The 23,701-nt window shown below is 54.0% G+C and overlaps 9 protein-coding genes across 9 annotated transcripts; 3 read left to right on the forward strand and 6 right to left on the reverse strand.

The window, feature by feature from the left end:
• Nucleotides 1-854: 854 nt before the first annotated feature.
• On the forward strand, nt 855-3,496 carry BO82DRAFT_273955 (C2H2-type zinc finger protein; the record flags this gene model as incomplete). The annotated part of the gene is made up of 5 exons (XM_025631079.1): nt 855-990; nt 1,094-1,333; nt 1,394-2,253; nt 2,308-3,299; nt 3,355-3,496. 5 exons carry the CDS (start codon nt 855-857, stop codon nt 3,494-3,496), a joined length of 2,370 nt encoding a protein of 789 aa, XP_025496179.1.
• An 856-nt stretch (nt 3,497-4,352) lies between these two features.
• Nucleotides 4,353-5,051, reverse strand: BO82DRAFT_428951 (FluC/FEX family fluoride channel; the record flags this gene model as incomplete). The annotated part of the gene is made up of 2 exons (XM_025640487.1): nt 4,353-4,783; nt 4,894-5,051. 2 exons carry the CDS (start codon nt 5,049-5,051, stop codon nt 4,432-4,434), a joined length of 510 nt encoding a protein of 169 aa, XP_025496180.1. The 3' UTR covers nt 4,353-4,431.
• Nucleotides 5,052-5,260: 209 nt separating this feature from the next.
• BO82DRAFT_389122 (uracil phosphoribosyltransferase) lies at nt 5,261-6,305 on the forward strand (the record flags this gene model as incomplete). Its single annotated transcript, XM_025638432.1, has 3 exons — nt 5,261-5,575; nt 5,639-5,738; nt 5,902-6,305. The coding sequence occupies exons 1-3, from the start codon at nt 5,399-5,401 to the stop codon at nt 6,303-6,305; spliced, it is 681 nt and encodes a 226-aa protein (XP_025496181.1). The 5' UTR covers nt 5,261-5,398.
• A 284-nt stretch (nt 6,306-6,589) lies between these two features.
• BO82DRAFT_361369 (uncharacterized protein) lies at nt 6,590-7,467 on the reverse strand (the record flags this gene model as incomplete). The annotated part of the gene is made up of 2 exons (XM_025636812.1): nt 6,590-7,308; nt 7,377-7,467. The coding sequence occupies 2 exons, from the start codon at nt 7,465-7,467 to the stop codon at nt 6,590-6,592; spliced, it is 810 nt and encodes a 269-aa protein (XP_025496182.1).
• A 1,024-nt stretch (nt 7,468-8,491) lies between these two features.
• BO82DRAFT_144000 (uncharacterized protein) lies at nt 8,492-9,225 on the reverse strand. The gene has a single exon (XM_025630101.1). It carries the CDS (start codon nt 9,033-9,035, stop codon nt 8,664-8,666), a length of 372 nt encoding a protein of 123 aa, XP_025496183.1. The 5' UTR covers nt 9,036-9,225; the 3' UTR covers nt 8,492-8,663.
• Nucleotides 9,226-10,587: 1,362 nt separating this feature from the next.
• Nucleotides 10,588-11,816, reverse strand: BO82DRAFT_350767 (putative DNA-directed RNA polymerase III RPC4). The gene has a single exon (XM_025634241.1). The coding sequence runs from the start codon at nt 11,736-11,738 to the stop codon at nt 10,689-10,691; it is 1,050 nt and encodes a 349-aa protein (XP_025496184.1). The 5' UTR covers nt 11,739-11,816; the 3' UTR covers nt 10,588-10,688.
• A 1,940-nt stretch (nt 11,817-13,756) lies between these two features.
• On the reverse strand, nt 13,757-16,397 carry BO82DRAFT_144012 (putative C6 finger domain protein). The gene is made up of 2 exons (XM_025630102.1): nt 15,314-16,397; nt 13,757-15,243 (listed from the first exon to the last, which is right to left on the reverse strand). The coding sequence occupies exons 1-2, from the start codon at nt 16,088-16,090 to the stop codon at nt 13,876-13,878; spliced, it is 2,145 nt and encodes a 714-aa protein (XP_025496185.1). The 5' UTR covers nt 16,091-16,397; the 3' UTR covers nt 13,757-13,875.
• BO82DRAFT_144070 (uncharacterized protein) lies at nt 15,928-16,592 on the reverse strand. Its single transcript, XM_025630103.1, has one exon. It carries the CDS (start codon nt 16,477-16,479, stop codon nt 16,147-16,149), a length of 333 nt encoding a protein of 110 aa, XP_025496186.1. The 5' UTR covers nt 16,480-16,592; the 3' UTR covers nt 15,928-16,146.
• A 4,286-nt stretch (nt 16,593-20,878) lies between these two features.
• On the forward strand, nt 20,879-23,455 carry BO82DRAFT_144129 (cyclin family protein). Its single transcript, XM_025630104.1, has 4 exons — nt 20,879-21,028; nt 21,203-22,294; nt 22,362-22,901; nt 22,951-23,455. The coding sequence occupies exons 1-4, from the start codon at nt 21,017-21,019 to the stop codon at nt 23,218-23,220; spliced, it is 1,914 nt and encodes a 637-aa protein (XP_025496187.1). The 5' UTR covers nt 20,879-21,016; the 3' UTR covers nt 23,221-23,455.
• Nucleotides 23,456-23,701: the final 246 nt, after the last annotated feature.

Genomic DNA, 23,701 nt, shown 5'->3' on the forward strand with positions numbered 1-23,701 from the left:
TGCCAACACCGACTGCTGGTCACGACCGCCTCACTTGTTGCGATCCAGCGATCGCCCAAATCTTCCCTCCTCCATCAGCTTGTGCCCACGTCCTGTCGCGACTTGCTCGCACTTCCCCGTCCCTCTCTCTGTCTGTCTTTCTTTCCCTTCTCCCCCCCCCCCCCCCCCCCCAAAAAAAAAAAAAAAAAAAAAAAAAAAAAAAATCCTCCCCTTCCTTCGACCCAGACTCTCTGTCTGTCTGTCTGTGTCTCTCTTCCTCCCGCAAATTCGCACCGCACTCTACTTTCTCCTCATCCATTCACCATTCAATTCTCCTTCCCCCCTCCCTCCCTCGTCCCTCGTCCCTCTTACCTATTCTTTCTTCCTCTTCTTTTCTTCTTCTGTCTTCCTCCTCTTTTCTCCTCCTCTCTTAACGTCTTTCCTCCCCCCCTCCCCTCTTCCTCTTCTTTCCCCTTCCCTTTCCCCTCTTCCCTTCCCCTCCTACTGGGTCATTATTCAACATCTTGCTCGCCTTCTCTTCCGTTGCTTCTTCTGGGTCTCTCTCTTTCCTCTTTTCACTGCCGATTTTCGCCATCCTGGCCATCCACGCCACTTTCACGATCCCCCTCTCCTAATCCGCCTGTGGCTGGATAACTTCAACCCTTCCCCTCACCCCTTCGAGTTCAACCTACGCTCTTCTCCAAGATACCCCCACACAAGGAATGATCAGGCAACAAACCGAATCCTTGTCGTCTACCCGTCTTCAGAATCGGTGTGAAATCACGAAAGGGACGATAGCGCAATCTTCGCAGTCGAACCTGTTCCATTGAGATCCAGCCTTCGTGCCCTTGGTTTCGCTGCCCGCCTCTTCAGCCATGGCTCCCAGCGCACCCAACCCGGCGGCCTCCGTACCCGTCAAAAAGACCTCCGTCCCAGAGAAGAAATACAAATGCCAATTTTGCAATCGCGCCTTCAGTCGAAGTGAACACCGCAGCAGACACGAACGATCGCGTAAGTATTCTACACTACACACCTAGAGTTGAAAATTTTTGTGATGAGTTGGCTGCGCTGATCCTAGTGGCGGTGTGAGGCTAATTCTGGATTTGACCCACAGATACCAAAGAGAGACCCTTCAAGTGCTTAAAATGTCGGAGCACCTTCGTGCGTCGAGACCTCCTTCTTCGACACGACCGTACTGTCCATGCCAAAGATGGCGGTATTCCATTGGTGTCCGAGGGCAGGCGACGCGGTGGCGCAGGTGTGCGAAAGACTTCCCCCACCTCCGGCCCCGCCAGCAAACCCTCGATCACAGTTGATCCTACTACGCTCGAACAGATTGAGGCAAGCAGTGATGGTATGGTCGATCTTGAAACTGCAGCCATGTTGATGACAGATTTCCAACACAAGGCTGCAGCCGCTGCGACTGGTCAATCCAACGATCGTGCTGATTCCGATCGCTCGTTTTCCCCCGGACGCGGTTCGTTATTAGAGCCTTCGGTCGGGTACCTGTCAGGAAACGCAACGCTACCGCAGATGCCCTGGGACACCCTTGTCTCACCGGCTGACACAAAGCACTCGATGGGGTCGCCCTTCGCGTCCCACGAGGGTGGAGCCGAATTGCATCCACTCCCGTCAGTGATGGATCGGCACGGTCCCGTAGGCGATGGTTTGGCTCCCTCGCTCCACTCTTTGGTCAACTCGCTCCCCATGTCGGGAACCTCGACGCCGAATGCCTTGTCCCCGTATCCTTCGATGACGGGTCCCGTCAGCCCTGTGAACTACCGTAGATCCCCTGGTCCCAGTCAGGCCTTGACACTGCCCAAGGCTCCTCAAATCGCCAGCGAAACTGAGCGCAACATGATCGTGGACCGCCTAGAGGATGCGGACTCGCTTGGTGTACTGCCCGAATCGTTCCAGCTGCCCCCCACATCTGCACTCAACAAGTACCTGTCGACGTATTTCAACCTGTATCACCCGCATCTTCCCTTCCTGCACCAGGAGTCGTTCCAGCCGGCGGAGGTCTCGGCGCCTCTACTTCTCGCGGTTCTCTCTATCGGTGCTTTGTATACTTTCGAGCGGAAGGACGCGTTCATGCTTCATGTGGGGTCCAAGATGCTGGTCAACCAATTCCTGCAACACAAGGAGAACTTCGACTCGAGAAAATGTCCGCTGTGGGCGATGCAGAGTACCCTTCTCAACATGATCTTCGAGAGCTGGAGCGGCGACCCGAAGGGACTCGAGTGGACTTGCTCCATCAAGAGTCTTTTGGCCAACGTGAGTTCTCTGTTGATCCAGAGAGGTTGAATTGCTTGTACTGACTGATTATAGATGGTTGCTGGGAACCGCTATCAACTGAAGCTTCGCACTGAGGGTCGTGAGGGTATCCCTTCCAGGGAGGATTGGATTGAGGATGAATCTTGCCGCCGTACCTATTTCGCGGTCTACATTTTCTTTGGCATGCTCACCTTGACTTTCAACCACACCCCAGCGATGAGCTTCGACGAGTTTGACAATCTTGAGCTACCTTCCTCCGAGTCTTTGTGGAACCTCGATGTGACCGACGACGACGCTTGGCGCCGGAGCCTGGCCAATGCTTCCACCCTGACCGTTCGAGAAGCGCACGATTGCCTTTTCCAAGGCGAGCAGATCCGATATAGTGCATTCGCCACACGCGTTCTCATCAACGCTCTGTTCCTCCAAGTGTGGAACCACAAGCGCAGTTTCGAGGCTTTGCAGGACGTGGTTACCGAGTACAAGCTTCGTCTCGCATTGGAGACCTGGGAAAGCTCTCTTGAAGTCTGTGAGCCCGAGACGATGGTGGTGCCCCTCAGCACCCCTCAGAAGGGCCACCCTCTGATCTTCAACTCCATGGCGGTCTATCGAAACACTCGCGCTCGCCTGGAAGTGGATCTTAAGTCCATCCAGGAGGCTCTACGCTACCACTCTTCGTACGAGGTAGCTGCTGCCATGACTGTGGCCCGCGAGAAGGTCAAGCGGTCTCAAGAGATGAACAAGGTCATCCAATCGTGCTTCGAGTGCATCGAAATCGCTGCCGTTCAAGGTATCAACTGGGTGGCGCAGACGTCTGCCACGAACTGGAGCGTCGAGCACCCCCTGTGTGGCTTGGACTTGATGGTGATCCTTAGTCTTTGGCTCTATCGCCTGGAACATGACGAAGAGCCAGCGACCGAGGCCGAAATTGCCATCTATAACAAGGTGCGGAATTTGTTTGATGATGATGCCGTTGATGCTTTTGGTAAACTCAGCTCTACCGTGGCCCGTGTATGGGGTAATATCCTAGACGGTGTGGTAGTATGGGGGTAAGTCATTCACTTTGCTTTGAATCGCACGCTGAGGTTACTAACTATTTAACAGCATTACCAAGCTCATGGGCGAGTCATTCAAACTTCATTCGCAAGCCTTGATCGGTTACGAAGATTCGTTGCGCGTTGCCAAAGACCAGCCTATTCATGCAATGCCTCCCAAGACGCTGGCCAGTATGGGAACGGCGTACTAATGCTGCACATGCCACGGCCAAGGTGACCTCAGTCGCCTGAAACACATACACTTCTCTACATTCATTCAACATTATATTTGGGACACTGGATTTCGGTTTAGGGTCGGGAACGGATGCGCAAGTCTGGGCGGCAAGATGTGATTTCCGGTGACGAACTCAACCGCCGCATAATGATTCCTTGCTGGCGTTCCCCGGCTCCTTTTCATTACTTTTCTTTCCCCTATCATGCGTTATGGTTCATATTTCCTATCGGTTTTGCAAGAGCTCACGGGAGTCCGGTGTGGTCATTTTCTTGTTTTGATGGGTTGATTTTTCCCAGGCAACATCTCGACACCCGGCTGGTCCTGTGTGTTCTTCCCTAGCACTCGGTGGAGTTGTTGTTTTCTCTCTGGTTTCTATCTGCTCGTCTACACCCTTAATTCTTAGTACTGTTTGTTCGATTCTTGCGCATGAGCGTGTTTGGTTTTTTATTTTGGGGTCCGAGACGTCTTGTCTTTGGCTGCTTTTTCGATACCTTCTGTCCGTTATATACTTTTTTTCTTTTCTCTTCTCTCATCTCTCTTAGTCCTTCGTTGACAAACACTTTTTCTTCCCTTACTTGTTGATGCCATCTTAATGTGAGCTTGCCTGCTGTTCATGTGTTTAACGCGTCCCCGCCTGTTGATTGTTTCTCCGCTCTGTTGTTCTGCTGCTTTGGGTTTTTCCTTTTCGCATGTTGCGATCTGAAGATTTTTCTTTCATTGTTAATTCTTTCCGCACTGTTGCACATGCTTTATTGGTTGTAGTTCTGTACAATAAGTAATTTGCACACAAAATATAAGTATTTGGCGGGGATGCAGTTCGTTAGTTGTAGTATGATAAATTCGTTCTATACCTTGAGCATCTATATTAAACACTATGATTATAAATATAACTCTTTCTCGATCGAGGGGAGGTCAAGAACAGACAGGCTCAACGAACCCCCTCGTCCAGGCCAGCGTGGCGCGGAAGCTGTCGCCGCCGTTGCGCGGGGGGATATTTTTGGGGGGTAAGGTGGTGGGGCGGGCGTTGGTGAGGGCCAGGAAGGCGTCGCGGATGAAGGAGGAGAATGAGGTGAGGCTGCCGCTAAAGCCGGTGGTTAGGCCGATATACAGCGCGATGGTTCTTTTGTGGGCTTTGTGGTTTTGTTGTTGGGCGGATGTTTGGGGCTGCTCGGTGGAGACGAAGAAGAGGCGGTCTTCGAGGAGGAAGCCCCTCGCCAGCGAGCCGGAGAGGTTGGCCCATAGCACGCTGGTGGTGATTGGGGCGCTGGGGTAGAGGGTGAGGGATAATCATTGTTTTGGTTGTTGTGGTTGTGGTTGTGGTTGTGGTTGTGGTTGTGGTTGTGATGCCATTGCGGCGTGGTGGTTTGCGAATACTCGGTTTGCGACAGGACGTTCGGCGCGGAGAGAAGTCCGGACAGGAGGGAAAGCAGTGGAGGTGGGGTCGGTGGAGCACAGGCTGGGCTCTGGTTCGCTGGGCGAGATCGACGGGGTATAACTGGGGATTTAAGATAAAGAGAGAGGTCACTGATCATGATAAACAGCTTATCAGTCCGGAGATATCCTCAGCTGGGAAACGATAGGCGATAGAAGATACAGTGAATGGCAATCAATGGCAAAGTGAATGAAGAAAGAAAGAATGCCTGAGGATCAGCCGACTAGGGAGTCGTCGTAGCAGGTGACTTTCGTCTGCCTTGTTTGTTTTACCCCTCATTCCCAACTGCATCATTTCCACTCTTCTACAAACGCACTGCTACCTGAGCTCCTCCCAAGCTATAAAACCCCTCCCCTCCTGTGTCTCTCAGCCCAACTCCAACACACACACATAAACACCTACAGTTAAAACTTACTCACTCACTCACTCACGCACTCCCGATTCAACATGAGCCTCCCCACCAACGTCCACGTCTCCTCCCACCCTCTCCTGCAGGCCAAACTCTCGCAACTGCGCTCCGCCTCCACCTCCACCCGCCAAACCCGCGATCTCGTCCACGAGATCGCCACCATTTTGGGCGTGGAAGCGTTTGCATATGGCTGGAAAACGAAGCAAGATGGAACGGTACGCATATCCTTTGATCCATCCACTGGTACCACCACCACCAAAACTAAACCTCCGACCCAGGACAAAACCCCACTAGGCATCGAATACCCAACCACGACCATCGACCCCTCCAACATCGCCTTGGTGCCTATCCTGCGATCCGGACTAGGCATGACCGACGGTACGTCCAGCCCTGCCCTGAGAAACCCATCCCACATCCATATCCTTATCTCCCAAACCTCCGGAACTCAGGACTCTTATCCTTATCTCCCCCCCTCCCGGAAATCCTTATCTACACTTCACCCCCCCCCTCGCCCCAACCAAACCATACTAACGCAAGCTAGCAATCAACTCCCTCCTCCCCACCAGCATCCCCATCTACCACCTGGGCCTCTTCCGCGAGCGCCTCACCCTGCAACCGGTCGAGTACTACAACAACCTGCCCTTCCACAACGCCAGCAGCGCCAACACCGCCGCGGCCGACACCGCCATCCTGCTGGACCCGATCATCGCGACGGGCGCCACGGCCGAGGCGGCCATCCAGCTGCTGCGCGAGTGGGGGGTGCGGCGCGTCGTGATGCTGAGCGTGCTGGGCTCCGAGGCGGGGATCCGGCGGGCGGCGGGGACGTGGGCGGACGGGGTGGAGGTGTGGACGGGGGCAGTGGATGCGCGGTGCGATGAGCGGGGCATGATCGTGCCGGGGTTGGGGGATATTGGGGATCGGTTGTTTGTGGCGATTGGGAAGTAGGTTGAGGTTTTCCCTGGGGAGGAAGTGGGTGGTGGAGAGGGGGTCGGGGGTGGGGGGTGCTTTGCGCTGGGGGGAATTATCGTTGTGGGTGGCATTGGCATTGGCATTGGCATAGGCATAGATAAATGAGGTATGAGCAAGGTCACGATTCATTACGAGGGGGAATTGGAAGAGAATGAATGCATATGAATTTATGAGTCTGATCATGATAAAGACTATTATTCCTTGTACTCCGCATGAAGCATGAAAGATTCCGCACGATATACAGTCCACAGTCCATCAAATCAATGCCCCTTCACCCCCATTACATCCATCTCCAACCCCGCCTCCTTCCCAGACCCAAAATACCCAGGAACCCCCCCGGCCCATCCCCCCGGACTCCCAGGCGGAAACCCAGTACTTCCAGTACTTCCAGGACTCCCCGCACTCCCCGCCCTCTTCACCTCCGCCCCAGCCCCAGCCCCCGAATCCACCGGATGCGACCTCAAGCTCAAATTTCTCTTCCCAAACCCCAACCCGAACGCCGAGGACCCCTCCTTCCTGAAGTTCCTTTTTCCCCTCTCGTTTTCCGGTTCACCACTAGGACTAGGCGTCGTAACCGCAACCCCTATCGCCCCCTCCGGCTCCGAGTACTGTTGTTGATGTGGATGTGGATGTGGTGGCCGTCCCGCCAACTCCGCCCGCTTCTCAATAATCTTCTCAATCCCAATCGCGGAGCCAGACGCCGTAGCCGTAGCCGTAGCCGTAGCCGTAGCCGTGCCCGTGGCAGTCGCAGTCGTCGGAGTCGCCGTGCCTGCATTCCCTGCACCACCATACCCACTGTACCCGGCAACACTGCCCCCACCCCCGATGACGGTCGTCGACCCCGCCGTGATGGTGGTCGAGGTGCCCATGGGCCGGTAGTCCGGGTGCAGGCGCTGCTCGTGGAGGTGCGGGTCCACGCGCCGGGTGTCGAGCATCTGGTGTCGGAGTTTGTCGCGGTGGGCTTCGCGGCGTTCGGCGGCTGGGCCCGGCAGCATCAGTTTTTGGTTTGAAGGAAAGGGGGGGGGGGGTTGAGGAGAAGAAACTCACCATGCCAGACGTAGACGTACACGCCCATCACGACGAAGCAGGCGACGAGGAACCCGAAGAGGATGCCGAGTTCGTGGCCGAGGGATTTCATTGGAGTGTACGGGGGGATATTATCATAAGATTTGGCCATGACTCCCTAAAGGCTGGGGTGAGCGTGGGTTTTAGCTTTGTTTGGGGGTGTTTGTGGTTTGTTGGCTGGGGATGGTGGTTGATGAGATGGTGTGGATGGGAGGTGGTGGGCTTACTTGTGATAGCTCAGGTGAGGTTGTTAGTGAAGGTTTCTTGAGCAGATGTGAAGTTCTTTGGGGGCACTTTGCGCAGGGCGTGGAGATGGTGGAGGTGGATTGTGTGCAGTCCCTAGGTTGAACTGGTATTCAGTTCCTGACAGTGCAGTCGCAGTAAGTCATGATCTCACCCAGAACAGCAACACACAGTATTTCTCCGTAGTGAAGTGAAGAGATGATACACCACGGCGCATCCTCATGCATGTGAGACTCCTCCCGGGGGCAGTGGTAGCAATAAATAAGTACTGTCCAGTCCACAGCGGGGAACAGCTGCTGATGCGCTGTCAGCACCAGAACAGAACACGAGGTCCGATTCGCAGTCCTTTGTTTCATCGCGACAGACACTGACGAGGCCCAAGCAGAGATTCAGACTGGTCTTGGGCAAAGGACGGGCAACGGACGGGCAACAGACAAAGGAACACACCTTGGCTCACATGACCCGCGCATCGGGAGATTTGTCCATCGCTCGCGGCGACTTTCAACCGTCTGACAAGACTCAGAGATACTACTGTCGGCGACATAGTCAAGAAAGAATTGTTCATAAATAATGGTGGTAGATACATCATGAGAATAGAACAAGAAAAGATCGGCGAGCCTCCTGTCGGCTCAACCCCAGATCCAAGGTATCATATACACGTACAATCGAGCGTCAGAAAATAGGGGAAACAAAAGAAAAGAAAAAAAAAAAAAAAAAAAAAACTACCCGGTCTATACATGGTGGCTTGGGTATGCATGCAAAGAAGACGGAAGAAGAAAAGGTATAGAACAGGGACCTGCAGGGACCGTATCCGGGATCCACATGGTATTAAGTGACCAGTCCACTGCAGATTGGATGCAGGTTCGAAAGGATTGGACCCCAGGTAAGCGATGCGCTCGTAGCCGTAGCAAGGTGGAAAAATTGCGACCAACGCCTCCAATGAGGGTGCCGGTCAATGTCGTCAAAAGGTAAAATCGAGAATTATGAACTCCGTATGCAAAGGTAACAGATGACCAGATCAATCCTTTAGCCCAGCATGACTGCCGCCAGCGCTGTGCAGGTCAATCCAATAGCCATTCCGATCCACGGCGTCTGTCCGAGCGTGCCCTCACTGCGAGCGCGCAGGGCCTTGGTGTCGCGCGAAGAGGCGGCCAGCGTCCCCAGTCCGCTGTCGATGGCGGTGTTCTCGCCAGTCGAAATCCCCCGCTCTTGCCATTGACGGACCTCTTGTTGGATGTCCAACACGTTTTCCCGGTGGTCGGGCCGGATCTGAATCTCTGGTAACGGAGCAGGCGGGGTGGTATTCGGTAGGGAGGGGGTGGGAGAAGGCGCCCGGTCGGCTTCGGCGGCGATAGCTATCGTCGGAACGAGGCAAAGAACGATTGTCGAGGGCTTCATGATGAGATCATATGTGACAGGGTTCAAAGCGACACAAAAGCGATCGAGGACGACGTCGTACGTATATATAAGACGAGAGTATTGTTGTGCGTCGGGATTGTCGCGAGTTTAGATTAGATTGACTGCGATGCGCAAGGCTGCCTCCACCAGGCCCCGAACGTGCGCAATCTCACTCGTGCAGAGCAGGTAATCCACCACCACTACCACAATCCAGCAGCCACCGCAGTAAGCAGCCAAGTCGGGTGGAATCTGGAATCGACAGCGCGATTTGTCGCACACTTCGGAAGGGTCGAAGCGAGAGCGGGAAGCAGGAGGAAGAAGGAAAAAAGAAATGGTTTGGCAAATCTCCTGAAACTGGCGGGAACGAGGAACGGACAGACTCAGCCACGGGAACGACAGGCAGCAAAAACAAACTCAAAACTCAATTCCGCCCCAGCGAGGGTAAGTCGATTTCGATTTCGACACGCAAGTAACGAAGACCCAAAGCAGATGGAAAGAAGGAGGAGGGGGGGGAGGAGGGGGAGGAGGAGGAGAGGAGAAATATGGGGGAGGGGAAGAAGGAATAGGAGGGAGGAGGAGGAGGAGAGGGAAGTTTGGGGAGGGAGTCGAGTTGAGTTGGAGCGAACGGGCGGAATAATAATACAAACAATAATACAAATAATAATAATAATAATAATCATAAGGGGTGGGTTGAGCTCAATAATACTGTACCGTACCGGGGGGGGGGGTAAGTTAACGGGCCAGAACACTCCAGCAGTTAATGGCCCTGACCCTGCTGAAGCCTGCTGCAACAATTAGTGGAAATTAGTGCCAATTGACCTGCCCCCTTTTGGGCCAAGCGACAAGGCACCGGTCCACCTTTGGGGCCGATTGACGGCATTATCATTGGTGCTATTGGTTCCAATGGTTCCAACCCTCTGAGCCGTGCCCGCACGGGCTGAATTGCCCTTACTTGGGGTTAGTGGCTTGCTGATCGGCCAGTTGATCGAATGTCTCGTGCTACTGAAAGCTTAGAAGCTTGTCAGGGCTTTACAGCCAAGACAGCCAAGACAGCCAAGTGGAGCTGCAGCCCAAGGGTCACTTTCCCTGTAACATTCAGTCTACGGTATTCGGTACTCGGTACAGTAATTCAGTCACCTAAACGTGGAACCCGCAACCCTGATGTGAGACATTTCATCTCAACCGTTAGATTTGACACAGCAGTTGGTGTTGACTGAGTCCTGTTCTTTGAGACTCTATGCAAGCAACCACATAGTCCTGAACTTAGTACTATACAAACTATTTTCATCGTAACATCTAAAGGCTCTCCTCGCTTGTCCAGATGATCAATCCTAGCGGCTAAACTACTGACTGGGGAGCCGATGGATGTCATAAGGGGATCGGGCTCGTTGTACGGTGCAACAGCTTCACACCACTCTTGTATGGCGTCATTACAGCCCCTCCTACCTTTACTCTTACTCTCACTAGAGCACTAACTTACCAACCTCCCTACCCTCCCTACCCTGCATATTCGAAGGTGACGTATTCCAAAGAAAGAAACAACAACCAATTGGTTCATTCATTCATTCATTGAACTGATGTTTATCTACTCATATCAATCAATCAACCGATAGACTGCCCCACACTTCCCTTCCCAGCCTCAATACCCCGAGATCATAGCATCTTCTCCCAGTCCGGCGTCACCGTGAACTTGCCGCTGAGCTGGCCCATCGCCCAGACCTTCTTCTCGTCATCCGGGAACTCCTCGTCGCCCGCGTTCGGCGGCGTGGAGACAATCAGGGCTTCCTGGGAAAAGTCCACCGCCGTTGCGCGATCCAATTCGAAGCTGATCCCACCCCAGTCCATCGTCACCCGACCCGATGCATGGACGTTCAACTTGCCGACGCGGCCGGCCAACAAGCCGGGATCCGCAGCCGTGACGACCTTGGCAGAGCCCTGCGCGGCCGTCGCATCCTCGTCACCGTCAACGATCTCCATCTCGTCTTCGCGCTTGACCGGCTGTTCGGTGGCTGGGGGTTGTGTAGTGGTGGGGTGTGCATCCGTAGTCTCGGTGCCTGGCAGCACCAGGTTGGGTGTCAGCGGAGGGAATTGCATGAGGAACAGCTGTCCAGCCAGCTTGTCCTGCTCCTCGTCCTTGGGCTCCTCCGCGTCTCCGTCTTCCGCTGCTCCCTCCTTGTCTTGGTCCTTGTCCTCGCCTTCCGCGGCACCCTCCGCCGCGCCAGCCAGCGCCTCCGGAGCTTCAGGCCGGGGCTCCTTCTGGAAGAGTGTCTTCACGATCTCCAGATCCTGCTCATGTCTCTCGTACTCCTCGATATCTTCCTTGGTGCGTAGCAAACTCTTAGGATCGATGACCACTTCCGGCTCGGGGCTGGGGACGGCCGACTCCGAGACGGACTTGGACGGGCTCAACTTTCGGCGCACCTTGACCTTCTGCACGGGGAGCAAGCCATCGTCGACCATCGTAGCGCCATCATCTGCCCGGGGCACATCAGTCATGACCTGGTCCTCCTCATCCGTAGGCTCCTCCTTGACGATCTGCTCATCCTCCTCCTCATCCTCCCCATCCTGATCATCCTGCGCGACAAACAGAGCATTATCCTCCTCCTCCTCCGCCTTCTTCTTCTTCTTCTTTTTCTCCAACAACTCCGCCTTCTCGGCCTCCTTCTTCTTGGCCTCCGCCGCCCCCGTCGTACTAGACTCCATATTAACACTGACGACGCGCTCCTCATGCTCATGCCTCTCCAAGCGGAGGGGCCTCAACCCACCGACCCCCACCCCCCCACGCCCCTCCAACTTAACCTTCCGATCTTTACCGTCCTCTTCATCATCACTCCCCAAATTAATCCGATCGATACTCACCCGCACCTCGCCATCACTCTCATCGGAACTCACATACCCCTCCCCGGCCTCGCCGACCTGCGTCGCCCCAAGATCCATGACACTGCGACTCCGCGACCGCGAATCAAACCCCCCACCCAGCGCGCCACCGCGGCCACGTCGCGCACCACCAGCACCCATGCCAGAGCCCAGCGGCCCACCCCCGGGCCCCATCATCCCCCCGCGCATGCCCCCCCGGCCCCCCCGGCCACCATGCGGTCCGCCCCCGCGCCCCCGCTGGATGGCCGCGGCCTCCTTCAACCGCTCGCGGTTCCGCTGCGCCTCGAGCTTCTCGATCGCCTCGCGCTCCTCCTTGCTGCGCCGGTTCACGGCCCGCGGCTTGTACTTCAGCGTCGGTTTGGCGGGCTCCCCAGACCCCGGGGCGGGCGCCGGGGTCGGCGACGGCCGCGCGATGCTGCCCGACGGCGGGGTGCGTTTTTTCAGGGTCTGCAGGCGCTGGACCGGCGGTTTGGTGCCGGCCGCGCTGCCGGTGGTGGCAGGCGTGGGTTCGGTGGGTGGAGCATTAGTGGGTTCGGCGGCAGCGGCGGCAGCGGCGGCAGCGGTCGTGGTGCGTCGGGTTCCTGCTGCTGTTGCTGCTCCTCCGCGGCGGGGAGGAGCTTTGGGTGGCATTTTTTAAAAGGGCGAATGTGAACAGAGGCGAGATGTGATCGGAGTGTGGGGAGATTTGAAGGTGGGTTCGGTGATCGTAGGTTAGGGTCGGTTTCAATGGAGATAAATCCTGTTTTGGGGGTACAGGGAAATGGAATTGGGAGTGTCGTCGTAAAAGGCAGCAGGATGCGTGAGATTGTGAGGTGATGGTGGTGGTGGTGGTGTAAACTCCCGAAACTTTTTTTCCGGTTCAACTGGCCGGCGGCCAACTCGGCGGCCGCGGCGGGCAGAAAATTCGGGAAGCGCGCGTCTAGCCCGCGAAAAGTGCGGGGCGGCGGAAATTTGTATCCGCTAGCCTCGATCGGGTATGGTCTCCGACTGGCGGGCATCTGTCGGGGGCTTAGTCAGCACCCTCATCTCACCCTTTCGTCTGCAAGTGATTCATCATTATCAAGAACAAAGAAACTAAACAATATACTTTAAGCTGAATTAGAATTCAACCTTATATCAATAGACTGGATTTGCCAATAAAGTAACATTGTAAGATTGAATGCAATTGAGTCACCTCCTGGCCGGGGTCTACGGTATCTGTATAGATCCTCATCGGAAACATATATTTCTTATTCGATCACCCTAGACCTGATAGTTTCGTCTCCACCAGATCAGTCGAATAATGACTCAGTCATTCAAAACAACAAAACCAATCAATCCAGATACTTTGGCACAATCATCGCACGGTAATGAGTGGTGGAAGGCGACCAGGCACCCCACAGGGCCGCATCAAAGTCAGCTGCAGATAACGCCAAAAGAACACGACACAATAAACACAATCAACCCGCTCAGTTCAATCGCTAGAACTATTGAATAGAATGCAGAGTGTAATGGGAAAAGCATGACGATGTGAGGAACCGTGACAGGAGCTCGTCGCTCGTCGAGTTGATGCGAGGTTGTGAGGTCGACAGTCGGAGGGAGTGTGGGTGTTATGTCGGTGGTGGGTGGCGGGTGAGAGGTTGAAATGAGTGACGCATCCAGAGGAGCCGTCCGAACATTTGCAGAGCCACCCACTTCGACCGAGGCAGAAGTGATAGGTACTGCGCAGAAGAGGGACAGGGGACATCAGGATGGAAGGCCAACGGTACAGGGTCAAGGTTATGGAAGGAGGGGAAAGATGCGATACACAGATAATTCCACTCGTCTATGTTAAAAGGTAAAAGGTAAAATATGTTTGCGGAAATGCAGCCATCCAGGCACAGCTTATAAGTCGATATTTGGACAAACAGGTGCAGGTGCAAAGGTGTATCTGAGATAGAAAAAGCAACAGGACCGTCATCCTCATGCCGGATACAGGATGGGTCTAGCGCTTGCGTTTCTTGTTCTTGTCGGCGATAGCAGCCGATGACGACGACGACGACGACGACGACGACGACGACGAAGGCATAGGGGCGGCAGTAGCCACCAGAGTTTGGGCCTCGGTGCCATGAGGAGGAGATTCAACGGTCTTCTTCACGGGGACCCCCATGTGACGACCGTAGCGGCCTTTGCGACCGTTCCCTTCGTCTTCGCTGATGCAGCCATCAAGGCCAATCCCAGCATCCTTGCATCGGCCGCAAGGGCGTTGCCGATCACAGCCCTTCTTGCTCTTGCGGCATCGCTGGCAACGCGGCTTGGTGGACAAATCCTCTTCATCGGCAGCCAGTGGGTGGGGGTGCTGGTGTTGAAGGGTCACAGACGAGGTCGAGCTCTTGCGGACGGGCGCTGGGCTAGCCAGGACTGGCGACACCGCTGCTTTCTGAGTGACCACCGTGGGAGTCGGTTTAGCCTTGCGCACGGCACCATTGGTGGTCGCTTTGGCTGTCTTGCTTGGGCGCACTGGGGCCGACTTGGACCCACGGGCCTTGGTCGAGGTCGTGCTACCGGCGCGGACCTTGACCTTCTTAGACTTGGGAGCCGATTCGTGATAAAGAGAATCATCGTCCATCTCGTTCTTGATGGTGTGATCATGGTGTCTGTCCTCCTGGTTATACTCATCATCGTAGCCATCGTAACTGCCATCAGAACTGTCAAAGCTTGGCAGAATGTCGTCCAATCGCTTGTGGGTGCGCTTCATGGCACCCGGGGGCAACATTGGGCTGGAGTCCAGCCTCTGCTTGGTTCGTAAGGGCAAATCATCATCATCGTCATCATCATCATCCTCGCTGTATTCGTCACCATCGCTGGTGGCGCCAGTCGAGGAGGCAGCATCCGCAGCGCCGCTGAAGGCATCATCCAGGGTAGATGCGGATGTACGACCATGCGAAAAGTTTGAAGCATCGCCCAGACGAATCAGCTGCATGGCCACATCCTCATCGGAGATGCAGCTCGCGATGGTTGGATCGGGCGTAGGGAGGACCCCGGGAGCCGTGTTGCGACCAGCCGAGTTGTTGCTGTACTGCCCCGATGATTGGGTTGTGGCCCGGTCGCGCAGGCGATGTCCGTGATCAGGAACCATCGGCGTGGCATAGACAGAACTCTGGCCCTGATGAAGGCTATACGCATGTTCATTGTGGCCATAGCTCTGAGGAGAAGGAAGAAGGGGTTGTTGTGGTTGGGAGTTATAGGGTCGCTGAGTGGGGCGGGCAAAAGGTGAGACGGCTCCTTCTTGGCCGATCGACCGGCGCTGAGGGGAAATGGAGGACGTGGAGGTTGTGAGAGGCACCTGAGGAGGGGCGAACAGCGGCAATTCCTATATGGTTGTGGAATAGATGATTAGCAACTGTCCAAGCATTGAGGCTACGTATGATGGTGTCCCTTACCGAGCTTTCAAACTTCGGCCGCTTCCTGCGACCATCTTGAAGAATGTTCTCCATGCTGATATCTGAGCTACCCAACTGCTCACTACGAGGCTTCTTGGCGCCCGAGACAGATCCATAGCCGCCTTCACTGTCGCTATAGCCTCCGTCCTCCATAAAACTGCCATGCGTGCTGGAGCCTCGGCTCTTGTTGCCCCCGCGCGACGACTGCTTGTGCTGCGATGCGCTGCGACGGCTGCGGCCGGACGGTGACATGCTGCGCTTCCGAGCGAGCCGGGAGGCAGGCCGAGATGGGGGTTGCCCATGCTCCAACATGTGCGCCGCCTGCATTGCCGGCGCCATCTGGAAAGGCTCTCCCAGACTCGGGCGCTTGCGAGCGTCCATGGGCAGGTGTCCATAGAAGCGGTCCCCGTAGCCTTCAGTATAGGCTTGCACGGGGATGACTCGCACGTACACCGTCATATTATTTCGGAGATTCTCATACCTGGCAATAAGGGTGATACCCTGTTCATCCTCAAAGCTGACCCCGCTAGCAGTGGTATCGTAAATCCCATAAAAATTCTTGACAGTGGTCACAATGGAATCCGTGGTATCATGGGGATAGATCTGGACTCGCATAGGTATGCGAGCCCGCACCTTAGAGTTCTCATCGAGTAGCAGCTCGAAGGCGACGTTCTTAGGCACCGAGCTCCTGGGGGAAGGCTCCTGAGGCGAGCGATAATCGCTATAGGCAGGCGACACCCCCGGAGCCGCATGCTGTTCGTACGAGACAGCTTGCATGATGGGAAAGGTCCAAAAGCGGGTGCTACCACACTGCTACTACATTGATGATCGTATCAACCGGCTGCTCTTGTTTGGGGGTGAATAGGATCGATCCGGATAGGAAGGGAACAGGATGAGTGGGGGTGGGCGGATGTTGGAAGAGGGAAAAGGCAGAAACGGGAATATGAGGAGGGTATGGGCAAAGTGGGCAAAGTCCATCCAAACCTACCACAACAGTAAACCCAGGAGAGGTTGGTTAAAAGATGGATCACCCGCGATTGTTTATATTGACAGGATCGATGACCCCGAGTTGTGGTGGATGGGATGAGGACACCCCAAGTCGCAAGAGCCGAAAGCGATGGGAAAGGCGAGAAAAAACCGATCGATGCTGAAAGGAAAACCAGCATGAATGTCAGCACAATGTGTTCCCAGATAATCTTAGATGATTAAGAAGTCTTCTGTGAGTGAGATGATGACAGGAAACCGATGGTATTCCAAGGCTAGTTGAATCCTGATGGATTGCAGACTTGAGGAGGGGGGGGGGGAGAGACGGGTGTGGGCATTGAGGAAGAAGCAGGGAAGAAACAACCCGAATCGTTCGGAAGAGGAGGAAGAGGATTAAAGACACACCGATGACAGGTCAAACTGAATTATCCAGAGTCGCACCCATGTACCAGATCCGACAGGATGAAGAAGGAAGGACAGCGATAGCGATGGCGATGGGAGGAGGGAGTCGGGGGTCGGGCCGTGGGCAAGGTGAGTCGTTCTACCAAGCGCTTGGGTATGTCAGCGGTGGCATCACGCAGAGCCGAAGCGAGTCAGGAGAACAGAGCGGCCCAGCACCCCATGCTGCGAGCTGCGAACACAAATAAAGAGAATGAGACGATGAAGAAGAACCTACCAGATAGATACTGCACCCAAAAATCGAGGAAGGATGAGGGGCGGAGAGGCGATGGGCGAACGAAGTCGAGGGTTGAGTTGTCGAAAGAGGGTTGAGGAGGAGGGAAGAAGAGGAGGGAGAGAGAGAGACACAAGAGGGAGGAAGCCGACTGACTGAAAGACAGCCCAGAAGTGGTTTCACCCACACCACTTCAGCAAGCTACGTGCTGGGGTCGGTGACCACATACGTCTTTTGTTTCCCCCCCTTTCCATAGATTTTTCTATCGCCAACTCACAAACAACCTCAAGTTCATTATATCACTTGATTGAGTCTATTTATCTTCCATATTCTCCAAATTGTGCAATGCGCGCTGGTCTATTGCATCGCAAAAGTCCCAGATCGCATTCCGTCTACGGCCCGGATACGGCGGCGTCTACGGGGAACATTGACTGCTCTCTTGCGACCGTCGGAGGTCTCAGGCGGCATTTAATCCCCTTCGCCATGAGTCGCAATCCCTGTCTCTCTAATATAACGGTCCTATTCTGAACTGTAGACAAACAGAAGATGGGCCAGAGCGTGCGAAAGACATTCGGATGGTTGAGCCATCAGCCCGGGTCTGGCGCAAACTGACAGCGACTTCCTCCTCCACCTCCACCATCCGCAGATCTCCGTCTTTGGGCATAAGCATGTCGAGCGTGTCACGAGAATTTTCGCAGATAGCTTGATTACGTAGATAATCTGTGCGTAGCGACTAGCTCCTACTCGAAATTGATAAATACCAGACCACTCTTCGTCGCACGACACAAACGGAGAGGTCGAGACAATTAGAGGGAAAGAAAGCGGAGTGGCGTCGGGTTGGCTGGCACATCCTCAGCGCGGCCACGTCGAATGACACCCCCGAATCACATCCCGGTCACCACCAGACATGGGCCAGCTGCGATCCCCAGAGGAAAATGATCCGGTTCGAAGTCACCGCCAGGTTTTGTTCTTTTGTCCATGCTTGATGTTCAAACCCACAAGATAAATCCGACAGGCGCAAACTGGGGCGAAGAACGAGAAGGAGATTCTATCGCAAATCTGCTCGATGCGACCAGCGGCCGTCGCTCATTGCGCCAATGCGATCCGGATTGTTCCTCCTCGTTTTCGCTGCTCCCACTGGGAAACGGGATTTACTCAGACATGCAGGGCTGAAATTCCCGCCCGGAGCTCGTCTCATGCTCACAGACCCTGGGGTTGAATCGAGCGATGCGACCCTCGTTCCCTTTTCATCTTCATCTTTCTACCCCAGTCTGTCAACACCAGCATGTGGATTGAACTGATTGATGGAACCGGTGGAATGAGCAGAACGGAATGGGGCAACAGAGAGGGACAAAGATGGAGATGATGGGGGCATTATTGGCTCTGGCTCCAGGCCAACAGCACCGACCAGCGATCACGCCCAATTGTTGCCTCGTTTCATGATCTGCGCCTGTCCAGGCTTGTCCTTTCTTTACCCCTCCCTCCCTCCATCGGCCAGCATGGACTACGTAAGGTTGGATGGATGGATGGATGGATGGATGAATGAATGAATGAATGGACGAGGGATTGTCCTTCATCAACCGTCGGGTAGGCACAAGTCATCCATCGACCTTTTCCCCCTCCCCTCCCCAGCATTATAACGTTGCTTCGCTACTAGGTTACTGTATGTATGTAAATGCGTTCTATCCGCGGGTAGAGCGTGTTCTATCCGGCCGTCTCTCCTTCCATCCAGTGACCATTCATTTCCCAGTCAGTCTGCAGGTCCCGGTGCGACATCGCATTTTCTCTATTAGTTCCGTCATCCTCCCCAAAGGTACTTACTCCTTTCTTCTTCCAATTCACAGTGGTTCGCAAGGTCGAGTTATAGAGTTGTCTGCATTGGTCATTACTCATGATTTGGAGAACCTTGGGGAATCGCATTGCGCATTGGGGAAGGAGAAATGTGAAGCGGCTAAGAAAGCATGAATGTCAAGCGCAAAAGCAGAGACAGAGACGAGCAACTCCGAGCCACCACCAACCGGCGCAACGATGTCGTTAGCCGGATGAGTGGGGGGAAGGGAAGGGAAGGGATTTGGAGCAGGTGCAGTGCTGTGCAGCAGCCCACACCCTAACAAGTAAGGTTATAATTATAGGTCACATAGACACCATCCAGGAGGACTTTCCTTCTCGAATGTTTAATTGCAAATGATTAGGATGAAGCAGGCGAAATAGCAAGTGGTAAAAGCCTGAAGAATCAAATGAAGATATCTAATTGTTGTTGTAGGATCCTTCGGATGGAAAGAAAATTGGGGGTCCGCTCGGCGGGGTCATTGAGTCAATCAATAAACTTCGAATAAAGAAAGGATTGAGTGACTTTTGTCCTGCAACGCCGACTATTGTTGTTGTCCTTTGACCACACCGAAACTTCGCGCTCATTCAATAGTCCGCTTTGGTTCGCTCGCAATACCTCAAAAACTCGGCTGTTCCCTTTCCCTGCTGCTGCTGCTGCTTCGTCTTCCTCTTCTTCTTCAACCTTCCCTCTGGTTAATCTAGGTTGATTCAACAAGAGCTTATTTATGTGGATACTTTCCCCTCAATTCTGTCACCTGTGTGAACAGGCGCAACCCTTGTACTCTGTAAGACCGATTCCCACAGTCGCGATCGGCGATTGACCAGACAAGGACTGATTCCCCTCCACCACTTGATCCTCCCTCCCGTATCATGATAGGCAGCGCCGGATCCGCGTCCCACCGTGGCTTCCTGGCGACGTTGGCATTTGCACGGGTGTAAACGGGAACCAGAGAACAAGACCGAAGCAAAACTGAACTCAAGAGACAGGGAATACAGAACTTGTAAAGCCGGAGGAAAACTTGGGATTGTTCAAGTCATTGACGCTGCCTTCATTATTGTTCCCTCTCTCGGTCTTTCATCATCTATCATTCATTCCTCCTATGCGCTGGCTCCGATCTCGATCGCAAACACCATTTCACCCCCCCCCTCCCTCCCCTCAATTCTCCTTCTCCCTTCTCCTGCCTGTTTATACCGGTGTCTTCGGCAAGATCTCTGCATTAGTGATTGGTCTCGTATGAAGAACCCCATGGAGAACCCTTTGCGCCCTGTAGCCCCAATAAACAGGCTTATTCGTCGACCTCTAACCATTGCGACCTCCAGCCTCAAATGACCGGGCGAAATAGCGGAGAGTAGCGCCCGGACTGATCACGTGGTTTCGCGTTCCCAAGCGGGCAGTTTCGTGTCGCCCGGCGCGTCCCCCGCCTGCCCATAGTTCGGCCTCTGCCCACACCCGCCCAAAGCAAGAATGCATTAATATAATTCAGAAGCCGAATCGCATTGTTCTGGAGGTAATTCTGCTGGCTGGGAATATCATGATCTATCCGCGGATGGCAGGATTTCTGGGCGGAAGAGAAATGAAGTGCTAGCGGGAAGACGCGCTGAGTGATGTCACATGGGCTCTGAAAGACCGACAAACCTGACAAACCAGACAAACCAGGCAAACTGCAGCCAGCTTGTGAGGAATCCTGGGCTGACATAAGCATAGCTGGTTGTTGACGGTAACCAAGTAAGGAAGTGACCGTTTTGGGTAATACAGCCCTTTGTTGCCAGGCCGTTAGTGTTAGTGCTGCTGTTGCTCCCTCAGCAGCCTTCAAGCCTCCGCTTCCAGTGTTTTTGTCCTGCCCTGCCCTGCCCTGCCCTGCCCTGTCCAGGTCGCGCCCTCCCCTCCCTTCCTTCTCGATTGCTTCGTCGTCGCTTTTTCCTTCCCAAGTCTTTCTGAATTTTCTACAACTTGCTTCAGAAAAGCCTCGTGCCAATCCAGTGCGTGTCCTCTGTCCCGGTCATCACTGGATTAATTCTTCGTTTTCTCTGCACCTGGTCTTGGCGTGGTCGTTGCTGTTGTTGTTTGTTTGGGGCCGCTTTTAGTATAACTTTGGCTGCTGCAACAAACTGCTCTTGCGCAGAGCGCAGAGAAGTAAACAACAACAGCCCAGCTCCCATCCACAACCCACGTCGAGTCCTGGAGGCTCAAAAGTGAACGTTGGCCCTAGTTCACCATGGATGCAAAGGTACGTTATCGTCTTTTCGTTGTTCCTCTTCGATAGTGTCGATCACCTGGTCGGCCACATGTTGTCCTCAGTGCGCAATGTACCCACGCGCCCATGCAGCTGAGGACATCTTAAACATCTTTACAGGATCGCGTCAGCCTCGAAATCAGAGCTAATCACATCTTATTTCCATAGCCCCAGAGAATCCGCGTCCGCGGCGACGAAAATGCCCCCTTCCCTGCAGCCGGCAAAACTATCCACCAGCGGAACAAATCGACCCCTGCGTTGTCGGCCCTCTATCAAAACGGCGTTTCGAAGCCTACCACCAAGCGGGCGGCCTTTGGAGATGTCAGCAACACGTCAAAGCCCGTCAATGCCAGCCGCGACGACGCATCCCTTGCTGGAAGGAAGCAATCCAAAGCTGCCGAGAAGCCCTCGGTGGTCATTGAGAAGAAGTCCACTGTCCTAGCACAGCCAGCCCAACGCCCAGGAGGGATGAAGGGGATCTTGAGTAACGTCACCAATGTCAATCATGCGAAGTCCGTCGAGCCGTCGAAGCAGGCTGCCAATACCCGCAAGATCCTGAACAAGCGGGCCACTATCTTCAAGGACACATCCAAGGCACAAGCCGAAAAATGCGAAAACACATCCAAGGAAACCAACAAAGAAGCGAAGCAAGGAAAATGCGAGCCTTCCCTTGCACATGCGCCTACTGCACCTGCGAAGCAAGATGGCGCAAAGGAAGAAACCAAATCAGATGAGGTCCAAGATTCTGTGGTGGGAGAATTGGAAGAGCACGCTGTTGTCACCTCCGCATTGGTAGAAGATGACAAAGAATCGTCCAAGCTTGATGTTGACGTCTGTGAGGTGCAAGGTGTGAGGGAGAGTCGCGAGGCCCACGAGGAACTTAGCCCTGCAGGCCACGATATATCTGATCCTGTTATCAAGTCCCACCGCGAATCTATCACAAGCTCTCACGTCACCCATGATCGCCAACCGGCACAGGCGGAATTTGAGGATTATTGGGACGATGAAGAAGAGGAGAATGAGGATGATGATGGATACATCACGGCTCGCTCTTATCGTTCGCGTGGCGAGAACACCACCGGCGGCGCTACGACAGTCCTGTTCCCTAAGTACACTCAGCAAGTCCGACGAGAATTAGCCCTTGCCAAGCAAGTTGTTGAAGCTACGCGAACAGAGGAGGATATCGAAGATGAGTTTTGGGACACAAGTATGGTTGCGGAGTACAGCGAGGAAATTTTCGAGTATATGAGAGAGCAAGAGGTATGGGCCCCCTGTAACCCACACAATTGACAAGGAGGAGGTCACTAACAATGCCTGCTATGTGTAGATCAAGTTATTGCCAAATGCGCATTACATGGATAACCAGGCCGAGATCCAGTGGTCGATGCGCTCGGTTCTCATGGACTGGCTAGTGCAAGTCCACCATCGGTTCTCTCTGCTGCCTGAGACCCTCTTCCTTTGCGTCAATTACATTGACCGGTTCCTGTCCTGCAAGATTGTCTCTCTCAACAAGCTTCAATTGGTGGGCGCCACTGCGATCTTCATCGCGGCTAAGTATGAAGAGATCAACTGCCCGTCCATTCAGGAGATTGTCTACATGGTCGACGGCGGGTATTCTGCGGACGAGATCCTGAAAGCCGAATGGTTCATGTTGAGCATGTTGCAGTTCGAATTAGGGTGCCCTGGTCCGATGAGTTTCCTGCGTCGCATCAGCAAAGCCGACGATTATGATCTGGAGACGCGCACTCTAGCCAAGTACTTTCTGGAAATCACCATCATGGACGAACGCTTCGTTGGCAGCCCTGCTAGCTTTGTTGCAGCGGGAGCTCATTGTTTGGCTAGACTGATGTTGAGAAAGGGCGACTGGGTATGACTACCGGAATCTGAATCGCGTGAGAGATGCTAATCAAGCACAGACACCCGCCCACACCCACTATGCAGGATACACTTACTCTCAGCTTCTGCCTCTCATTTCCCTCATGATGGAGTGCTGCGAGAGACCTAGCAAACACCATGCCGCGATCTACGAGAAGTATACCGACAAGCGATACAAACGTGCTTCTCTCTTCGTCGAGGCCGAAATGAAGCGAGGGTTTCTTCTCCCTGACAACCACAAAGACAATTCCGTTTTCTGCCGGAACTCGACTTTCGAAGCAGGCCACTATTGCAAGAAAGTCAACATTTAGTGCCGTTCCTTATCCAGGTCCTCACTAAGGCTTTTACTTCGAGAGTCAAGCGCCGAACCGCCGTACAAGGAATCCATCAACCCACACCCACGTGCTACTGACCAGAACGCTTGGTTCCTTCTTTCACTCTTTACATTTCCTTACACTTTAATCAATGGACTAGGGGCGATGTCCCAGGTTATACACATTGGACTTTAGAAACCACAAAAAAGAAAAACTGACCACAGGGTCAGGACATCAGATACCAAGGGAAGGCGGAGTTATTTTGATTTTTGTATTGATCTAATGATTCGGATGACATGAAAGCCGCGCAACACATCCAGGCTCGGGAGTTCATGGAATCGATGGCTAGTTATCTCTTTTTTCCTAATTCTGCCTGAAATCTGCCATTCCTTCAGGTTCTGCCCATTTGTTCCTCTCCTTTGTCTCTTCTTATGCCCGGTCGATTATGCCATGCCGCCTCGTGATGATTACGTTTCCG

Source organism: Aspergillus uvarum, assembly GCF_003184745.1.
Source record: "Aspergillus uvarum CBS 121591 unplaced genomic scaffold BO82scaffold_5, whole genome shotgun sequence".
Taxonomy (NCBI): Eukaryota; Fungi; Ascomycota; class Eurotiomycetes; order Eurotiales; family Aspergillaceae; genus Aspergillus; species Aspergillus uvarum.